Below are 10383 nucleotides of genomic sequence, written 5' to 3'. Positions count from 1 at the left end.
TCTTCTAATTTAATAGGTTCGTGACTCACACATGGTGGAATTTACAGGGTGGGACTATTTGCTCGTGGCTATTAATGTCTTAGTCATCCAGTTCTGAGTGGCACTCCTTCAGCCTCTTATTTTCGGCCTTTTGTTATTAATCTTTAGCCCTGCAGTTACAGACTCTGTCAACAAAGTATCTGTTTAGAGGTTGCTATATAAAGAAAAGAGTGGAAGTAATTAAATACTTGTATTCCTGTTTTTTTTGTATCTAGGAGTTGTTTTTTAATCTTATCTGTATTTTTCTGAAGATTTAATGAGGCCAATAGTTCATTTATACATTTTAAACTAAAGTATTTTAACTCAAATTGTAAATGTATTTCAAATCACACTGAGTGCTATGTTGTCAGCTCATTATAATCACCATAAATGGCACAACACTGCAAAATACTTCATGATAAATTTTTTAATGTTGTGCCTGGTTGAGATGTGTGTAAAATCTAGTAAACTAGTCATTTCAGCTGTCAGATGTGTATAAGTAGCATAAGATGAAAGTACTCAAGTAAATTAAAACAACTGCAAAAGTATTACAGTACCTGAATAAATGTATTTAATTATTATTGCCACTGTTAAGGGTTATATTGGCATTTCATTTGTACCGAAGTAGGTCAGTTTAGTTATCAATGTTTCTACTGATGACTGAATATAAGATAAATTCTGATGGACCTTGGTTTTTTATGATGAACAGCAATAATTATAACAGCCACAACTGTGTGGTCAGAGGAAAGTGTTATCTCTGAAAATTAACTACTATCACAGTGGGGAAAAGGCAGAGCAATGGAGACGCACAGTGATTTGTGTTGGTTTTGAAAATATTACCATCCTACAGGATGACAGAGAACAAATGGTATGAGCATGCGTGAGTGAGTATGTGTCAGAGATGAGGGGAAATGGGGAGTGCTCTGCTGTGTGGAAATGAGAGAGAAAACTAACATTCTCCATCACAAACCCTCCCATACCTTTCCCCACTGTTTGGGGCTCTTTAAAAGCTGCTGCCAGTGGTGCCTGTCAGCCTCATTATCCTTTTGTCTTGGTTTGAGGGAATTACATTCACGTTTTGACACACAGACAAACCGCAGTCTGTGGAACTTAAAGACAGTGCAAACAAGGGAAAATTAGAATAGGAAGTCTATAAAAAAGCAGTTAACAAGTCTAAGAGACTGGACTGTTATCAATTGGACAACTTTGAATGTAAGATGCTTCTGTATTTAAACATCCTGGTGCTGCTCCTCCTGCAGTTGGCTCCGTCAAGCTCAGTGCCACTGACCACACTGCCCAGAGGATGTCCCACCTGTGAAGGAAAGCCCTCACAGACTCAGCCATCTGTCAATTTAAATGCGACCACTCTAGCTGCTGGAGAATCATGTGGTGTCTACACTCCGAGCTGCGCCCATGGTCTGCGTTGTGCACCTCCACAGGATGAGCCAAGGCCCCTCCGTGCTCTGCTGGAAGGCAGAGGAGTCTGCAGCAATTCCAGCAGTGACAGCCCAACTGAAGCCAGCCACACTGTAGGTAAGTCTGTCCCACATAGCACGTTGTGCCTGGAAGATGATATGAATGGATGTAAGAATGCAGGAATGAAATAGAGCATTACAGAAGCTCAGGAATCATGGCAGATTTGCCACAGCAGTTCACTTTTTGCTGAATATCTTGTCCATTTTTGACAGGATAACATACTTAAATTTAATATTTCATCAGGAAATGGACAGTCAGTCAATCTTTTTGTAAGACGATCTTGAACTTCTGAGGGTCAAGAGAAAATCTGAACAGCAAAACACACAAATATTTACTTGAGTTTCTCATAAACTATATAGTAAGAACACAGTCGAATGATTTATTTAATGAAATGTAAAAGTGTCAGTAACAGCAGTATAACCATTGTGTTTTACTATGAATCTATTTGTTCTGATTTATACAATTGGTTAAGTGAAGTACAGCATGTGCTTAAATATTCAAAGCCTAAGAAGGAGTTAATTAAAACATAATTGGTCCTGATGTCAGTAAAATGCAATTCACGTTGTTTGATTGCACAGGTTTTCATATAAGTGATCAATGGTAAACATTTATCCCCTTATCTGTTTCTAGATTCAGAACCTACTGAGGATCCAAGAGAGGTAAAAATCTCAGGGAAATATTACTCACTGATCTGAAATCAGCCATTGACTTACATGTATCTGTCTGTTCCTACAGGCTCCATGTCGTAAACTGCTAACTACACTCATCAATGTCCTTGATGCCCATTTATTCAAATCAAATCACGATATCTACATGCCCAACTGTGACAAGCATGGCTTCTTCAGAAAGAAGCAGGTGAGCTTGCAAATAAGATGAATTATTGGAAATGACAGAAATGATATGAACAGGAATACAGGTACAGAATTTGTCAAAGAGACAAGATGCTTTTGCAGCTCCATATTCAGCATCTGTTTGTTTGGTCTGTTGGTCCAGTGTTGGTCATCTCGAGGAAAGCAGCGTGGTAAATGTTGGTGCGTGGACAAGAACGGCATGCCAGTCTCTTCAAACACCAGACAGACAGGCAGCCTGAGTTGCTAAAATGCATGAAGCTTGGACTGAGGCAAAGGAGGCTGGAGTTTGGTCACCAGTAAGAGACAAAGATGAAGGAACATCATGCAGAGTCTAAAAGAACTAAAAACGGTGCTCATGCTTCATTTTCAATCAGCCAGAAGCAGCTTTCCACCAATGAGACACTGTTTAGAAATCAAATGTAAGTTTTTTGTCTCTTTGCGCCCTCTACTGAAGATATTAAGGCTGTATTGTTCTGACACACTTACAAGTCTACTATTCTACTGATTTTGTGGTATGTCATGTTTTACTTCTATGAACGAATGAAATGATCCACCCATGTTATGACACATTGGAGCAGTACACTCAGTACCTGTCCCTCCCCCAGTAATTTAAGTCTTGATGCAACTAGACACATATTCAAGTTTACTTTTGGGTTTTTAGCTGCAAAAATATGTTACATATGTTTGGTTTGCACAAATAGCAGAGTATCATACAGTAGTATACATATGGTGCAGGTGTCATTTTATCTTTTGCATACACTCATACATACATCGTATTTATATCCTATGTATTGTTTCTACTTTAAAACCACTGTAATTGTATTCCTGTAATTACTGTACAAAATCTCTAGATGCAATCCTATTTATGGTCATTTGAACATGATGTTTTATTTATGCTATTATTTCTGATACTTTAAGTCATTGATTAGTGGTAACCTGTATGAGCAGACACTAGAGATATTAAGAAACTGAAATCATTATGTTTTAAAACACAAATTTACATGGTGGCATTTCTTTAAAGAACTTCTTTTGATTTATCAGTGATTTTTAAAAAAGGTTCAGATTATCTAACTTCAGCTCAAAGTGTAATCTCTTAATTCATTTTGCATGATAGGTTCTAAACATCTTAGTCCTTCCAGGAACACACATGATGAATATAAGATATTTTTCTGTAATAAACCATTATGACAGTCCATTGTCTGCAATGTGTGTGATAACTTATTAAACACCACTGAGACCATGACACATGCTGGGTAACAGAGAAATATAAACGTCTCCACATTACAGCAGAATCCACTACAACAACTCAGTAATAATTTTGACCTTACTTACTTTAAATGTTGTGTTTTAGTTGAGATTTGAATATGACGTACAATCAAAAAATTCATTTTTGGCCTTATTGGAAAACAAAGCACATGCACTGTGGAGATTTGACAAAAAACTAAGTATTTATAAAGGAAAGTATTTTCAGATATGGAATAAACTTAAAATCTCCTGTTTATCCTGCCAAGAATTAAAGTAGTTCCATCCATCCATCCATCCATCCATTATCAATACCCACTTAGTCCTAACCAGGGTCACAGGATCTGCTGGATCCTATCCCAGCTGTCTTTGGGTGAAAGGCAGGGGTCCACCCTGCACAGATTAAAGTAGCTGGTCATCAGTAATATTTCTGAATGCACTGACTTTACTTAGACAAGTAGACAAAACATTGTTTTTAGTGTGGAATTTAAAACAGTCACCACTAACCACAGTTTCACTTGAATTAGTGCTATTATTTCACTTAAACCCACATTTAGGCCTTTTAAAGGTCTGCATTGGTCCTAGTAGTATTATTATAGTATGGTGCGTGTTATCAGATGTTGTCAGATGTTGTTTGACGGACTGCTGCTGGACGCTCACGAGTCTCTGGTGGCCAACAAGCTGCTGCAGCGGCTCCACAGGGCGGACTTCAGGCTATTTTGCATAAACCGGACGCCGCGGATGAAAACAGAAAATCTGCGCACACACAGAGAAGCGGAATACCCGTGAAAGTGCGATGTCTTCTCCCAGTGGCACCTCCAATCCCCTGAGCGCCCTGGCGCCCAAATGGAAAACCAAGAAGAAACACTTCGTGCAGCAGAAAGTGGAGGTTTTCCGCGGCAGTGACCCGGTGCTGAGCGTGCTGATGTGGGGAGTCAATCACTCGGTAGGTGCGTGAAGCTGCGTGGAGAGTCGGATGTGTGTTAACGTGACGGTGAATATGCTCATTAAAAATGTATCAATGATCGTGCGCAGGTTAATGACCTGAGCCAGGTGCCGGTGCCTGTCATGCTGCTCCCTGACGACTTCAAAGCCAGCACCAAGATCAAAGTCAGCAACCACCTCTTCAACAAGTACTGTGCTGCACACACCTCAGTCTGCAGGACTGCAGGAACCTCCAGCCTGCTTCCTGGCACTGTCACAGATCTCTTCTAATGCATTTGCCTGCCTGTGCTTATCAGAGATTGCAGACCCTTTAGAGAACAACAGGGCTGTTCTTCACCAACAATAGGCCACATGTAACTCTACTACAACTATTATTACTAACAATGACAGCCAGAGCAGCCAAAAGGATGAAAAGAGTTGTATTTTCTATAAAAGTGCAGCATCATTTCCACTCAGGCTTATTCCAGAGTCCCAGAATATCAAGAAGTGCCAGACCCAGAGGCTGAACATCAGTCAGACAAGAGGATGTTCCAAAATACTAATGATCAGAGGTTGTGAGGTTCACTTTCTACAGTTTCTATAAGGACTGAGTCCAGAAAACCGAGTGGCTTTCTATAATCCGTTAATCCATTCAGGAATCCAGGTTGGGTGAAGATTTATAAACAAGGGAGGGAAGAACAATGAAATATGTTCTCTCAAGTTAAAGGGCTGTTGCTTTGGTGACATTTGGTGTTGTTTGCTTCCCCTGGTAGGACAGTATGATGCAGAAGCTTCTCGAATGATAAAAACACTCATGAATAGTTTACATTAGGTGGTTGTCCATAAGAAACCACGGGGGCATTCAACACACACATGGAATTCAGCATAATAAAACAATTAAAATCATTTTAATCACACGTTACCTGGACATTGAAATGTTATTATTGTGCCGCAGCAAAACGAATCTATAGGAAGATACAAGTGAAAATGAAAGAAATGACTATTTCACATAAAACTTATCTAAAAGTTTTTATTTGGCTAAGCCCTGACAGGTTCATGTCCTCTCAAGCACAGATGCTAAATAGATGTGGATGCTGTTAAAGCACAGGAAACCAAACCTTTTCATTTTTAACGTATTAAAATGTCTTTATTCCTCAGGGAGAATCTTCCTGGACAGTTCAAATTCAAAGAGTACTGTCCACAGGTCTTCAGAAACCTGCGAGAGCGCTTTGGCATTGAGGACCAAGATTACCAGGTATGATCAGGAAAACAACTGCAGGTTTTTCAGTAGCCTATATTTTTCTAACATCCAGACACTTCTGGTATGGAGCGATCTGCTCCTTTTCTACATTTGCATGTCTTTGTGTGATATTTGCATGTGCCAGGAGGCGCAGAGTCATCAGAGTCATTTGCTTATAGCACAAAATGATGTGAAGCGACGTGTATGCTCACGTTAAAGCCTGTGCTGATGAAATTCACACTGCAGAACGAGAAGAGACAAATGTCTTATACGTGGATGGATTACTGATCAGGTCTACAGAACTATTTTAAACCAGAATACTTGTCTAAGGGATGTCAAAAACACTACACTATGTGTACACTATACAACATGGCTGTCTCACCAACAGGTGTCTCTGGCTCGCAGTCCTCCACTCAAAGACGAGGAGGGCCAGTGTGTGGGGCTCCTGCTGACATCATACGACCACACTTTGGTAGTAAAAGAAATCTCCAGCGAGGAGGTGGAGGAAATGCACAACATCCTCTCTGAGTATCACCAGGTTGGAAAAACTACACTGAGAGCAGACACTATTTTAGATCTCACTATACTGAGCTCTGTGAGTTAATTTATACTTTCAGTTAACGAGTCACGTGTTTTCCATCATTTTGTCCTGTACACTTGCAAAGAAGGGCTTTTTTTAATAACCCTGGGTGTCATGGCAAAGGTTTTACAACATCAACACTAGAAGATGAGTGACACTCGACCAGGGCTCTTGTTTTTACATCTAAATTTGAGTTTAGAAAATACTGAGGCAACTGTACTGTGTTTCTGTTTCTACACAACACAGACCAATGGGAAAGGTCGTCATGGACACGATTCACTCAGGTCAATAAAAATGGACGCAAATAATCATGTTGTCAAAATGAAGACATATTTATGGATTTATGTTTCGATCCTGTATTGTGTTTGGGTATTACAGGCCGAATAGGCTTTTCTAGAACAGACGTTTTCATTTGTCACGATTGAAAAATTATAGCTTTGTTTTGATCAACCAAGGGAGGGAGGTATACAACAACAGGAGCCTGAAACTGACTTCATCCATCACGATCGTTTCATCGTTAGTTTATTATTTACACTCGTTACAAGTCAAATCGCCTTCTGTGAAAAAAAGCCTGTGGCCAAGTAGAGATGTTTGAAGAGAAACTCTATTCTAAACTACTTCCATGTTGAAATCAGAGTTGTTCACGTGATTGGCAAATTATTGGTATTACTTCAAAATGTATTTACTGCAGACGGTTAAACAGAGACAACTTGTCCAGTGCTGATCACAGGCCAAAGAAGAATCCTCATCCCATGTTATTCATTCAGATGTTTTCTTCCAGCATATTGTCACCTGTCACGGCAGCACGCTGCTCCCTCAGTTCTTGGCCATGTACAGGGTCACTGTGGAGAGCGAGGACACCTACCTGTTGGTGATGAGGAACATGTTCAGCCACAGACTGCACGTACACAGAAAATACGACCTCAAGGTAAATCCTGCAGAACCCTGTGACTCATCAACAGCTCAGTTCATTTAGCAGCTTTCAGGAACTTATCAGGGGTCAAGGGAAGAGACACTTTCTTTACATCAGCGTTCATTCTGTCATCAAAACCTTTAGCTAGAATTATTCTGTGACCACATATTTTTCACTGTAGAAATGAAATGAAAAGCACATTTGAAAAGGACAGTTACGATGGAATGTTTTAAATGTTTTGCTACCAAATAAAAACAGAACAATAACATGAAAAGTAATAATCGTCTTGATGCAGAGTCTCTAACGAAGAAACTGTAGCTGCACTTCAGTAAAAATTTCTTCCTAAAATGTCATGATTCTAAATCTCTAAATGAAATTGCTTGACCTGTTGAACTAAAATGAATCTGAAGCTTCTTACATTCAGTAACGCTCTGTCTCTGTTATCCGACATCCACACTTCACTGCTCATGCCTGCATCAGCCGCACCGCTTCAGTTCCCAGCACAGTTAGCGCTGACTGCCTTTTCTTTCCTCAGGGGTCCCTGTTGTCTCGTGAAGCAAGTTTTAAGGAGAAGGTGAGATGAGTTCATGGTAAAGGTTTAGAGGCAACACTGAACAGATGATGAATTAGATCCTGTTTGTAAAAAGTACATGAGTATCTCTTGCATTTCTTACCTTGAATTATCTGATGACATGACTTCTCCAGATTAGACTTTTCGAAGTAACAGGAAAAACACTTATAAACAATAAACGATTTAAATAACAGTTTTATTTATCACACAGCTGTGAAAACGTCTGATCTCTCAGTCTTTATCTGAAAACTAATATTTAGGGCTGTATAATTTAGATTTTATGCCAGTGGCAATTAGGATGGCTGATAATGTTTATTACGAGACAATGAAAGATGCCAGTTGATTAGTTAACCTTCACTCTGTGTTTCCAGGTGAAAGAGTTACCGACTTATAAGGACGTAGATTTCAGGAATAACATGCAGAGAGTTTATGTGAGTGCTGAGGAGAAGGAGAAGATCATGGACAAGCTCCATAGAGATATTGAGGTAAGGATGGGGAGGAAAGTAACAGCATTATTGCTTTGCTCTGATATGACGTGCGTGTGTGTGTGTGTCCTTTCTCAGTTCCTTGTGCGAATGAGGATCATGGACTACAGCTTGCTCCTGGGCATCCATGATGTTGAGCGGGATGAAAAGGAGGAGGAAGAGGAGGAGGAGATGGAGTCATCCCACGATGAGGAAGAAGCTGATGAAAACAGTCTGGCTCCTGTCCCAGGCTCCACCTCACCTGAGGGTATCGCTGGCTACACAAACTCATTCAAACCGATGGGTCCCGGGGAGTTCGACCCATATGTGGATGTGTATGCTATTCAGAGCACTGTAGGTGAGTCCTCTGGTGACTTTCAGCGGCTCATAGGAGCTCACAGTGTGCTGCGGCTAATCATACAGTAGATGGTCATACATGCAGAATAAAATAACTCATCAAATGCTGTGAATCGCTGCCATGTAAGGTGCACCCCGGAGGGAGGTATATTTTATGGGCCTGATTGACGTGCTGACTCAGTACGACACCAAGAAGAAAGCTGCTCATGCTGCCAAGGCTGTCAAACACGGGGTGAGAGTTGGATGTTCTATAAAGGGATCAGTTAGCATACTGTACTTCACATCCCTCTATCGTGCAAAGTGTAAAAGGCTTGCTTTCATTTCTGCATGTAGTCATGTCTCAACTGTGTCTGTGTGTTTCCAGGCAGGAGCTGAAATCTCCACAGTTCATCCAGAGCAGTACGCTAAACGTTTCAGAGAGTTCATCAATAAGATCTTTGGCTAGTTCAACGATTCACGCTCCAGTTTAACACAGGAGGAGTTCAACTATGTAATGTTTACAACATGCCAAATCAACATCAAGATGCCCTGAAAATTTACTATCGATTTCTAAGTGATTTATCGCTCTTTGAGTATTTATCCACTATTGACTGTGCTTGTGTTTTGAATGCAGAATTTGCAGACATGAGGCTTCTTGGCAAGTCGTTAATGCTTTTGTTTTCACCTGAAGTTTTAGAAACACTGCTCTAACTTGAAATGTCGGCCTGAAATACAGGACTGCCAAAAGAAATCATGTGAGGTGAATTAAATACACACCTGTGACACAAATGTATTCTTCTTGGTGTAACAGAAATGCTCTTTACTAGTGAATGTATTTTTAACTACATTATGATTCATGATTGATGTTATTAAAACCAGTTTCACAAAACATGAATAACAGACCACAAATTTCTTCAGGAAACACTTTCATATTTGTCCTTAATTGTAAAGACGTGTAAACTTACAAGGACAGATATGAGGTAAACAAACTGCTGCAGATTTGCAGTAGTGCTGGATATTGAGCTCAGTGTTCAGTATTTATTGTGCTAAGCTACATACAGTGCAGTGTTGTTAGCTTTAGTGGATGCTACACAAAAGCCTGCACCATCTGATCAGTGCCACAGCACCGACTGACTCAGACTTGAAAGTATCAAAGACGTGGCAGTGCTCTGGTTTGGAAGTCTAACAACATGACTACAAGCACGAGCAAAATGTGATGCGTTGTCCTTATTTAGTCCTCTTCCATGTCCCAGTCCTCCTGGCACACATTCCTGAATCTTCTATTAAGACTATCATGGGGCTTTCATTTTGGACCAACAGCTAAGTGGACAAATACACACAGAGGGAACACAAGCTTGAGAAAGGGAAATAAGCTTCTGAGAGTGAATCCAAGATTGTTTATTATTGTTATCATTATTATTAGTTCTTTTGATTTAAAACAAAAAAAAATATGAGGGTTTAACACACTGCTGAGTCTTCTGCTGGGCTGGAGTACACTCAGTTTGTTTTTTCTGTATAGTAGTACACTGTGTACACCAAACATGGTGCAGCCAAATGGTCCAAAATAGATGAAAACTGAGACGGATGAATCCTACAAATACGACCAGAGATGTGTCAATTATACTTCATCTCCGTTCAGTCAATCAGTTACTGATTAAACATCGAAATATGTTTTTATAAGCAATCAACAAATCATAATTACTATTATTATGTATAGTAGAGGTCTAAGGGAACATAGCAGGTTTTACATTGCTGACAGGGGTGGATT

The 10383-nt window shown here is 39.9% G+C and overlaps 2 protein-coding genes across 2 annotated transcripts; both read left to right on the top strand.

Moving 5' to 3' along the window:
* The first annotated feature begins 999 nt into the window (after positions 1-999).
* LOC113130541 (insulin-like growth factor-binding protein 5) lies at positions 1000-2970 on the top strand. The gene is made up of 4 exons (XM_026307262.1): positions 1000-1551; positions 2125-2153; positions 2230-2349; positions 2488-2970. Exons 1-4 carry the CDS (start codon positions 1236-1238, stop codon positions 2590-2592), a joined length of 570 nt encoding a protein of 189 aa, XP_026163047.1. The 5' UTR covers positions 1000-1235; the 3' UTR covers positions 2593-2970.
* A 1407-nt stretch (positions 2971-4377) lies between these two features.
* On the top strand, positions 4378-9342 carry LOC113130579 (phosphatidylinositol 5-phosphate 4-kinase type-2 gamma-like). The gene is made up of 10 exons (XM_026307326.1): positions 4378-4533; positions 4623-4720; positions 5670-5766; positions 6140-6289; positions 7113-7259; positions 7780-7818; positions 8187-8300; positions 8379-8637; positions 8765-8868; positions 9001-9342. Exons 1-10 carry the CDS (start codon positions 4384-4386, stop codon positions 9079-9081), a joined length of 1239 nt encoding a protein of 412 aa, XP_026163111.1. The 5' UTR covers positions 4378-4383; the 3' UTR covers positions 9082-9342.
* The last annotated feature ends 1041 nt before the right edge of the window (positions 9343-10383 follow it).

Source organism: Mastacembelus armatus, chromosome 5, assembly GCF_900324485.2.
Source record: "Mastacembelus armatus chromosome 5, fMasArm1.2, whole genome shotgun sequence".
Taxonomy (NCBI): domain Eukaryota; kingdom Metazoa; phylum Chordata; class Actinopteri; order Synbranchiformes; family Mastacembelidae; genus Mastacembelus; species Mastacembelus armatus.
This window is presented reverse-complemented; position numbering and strand designations above follow the sequence as displayed.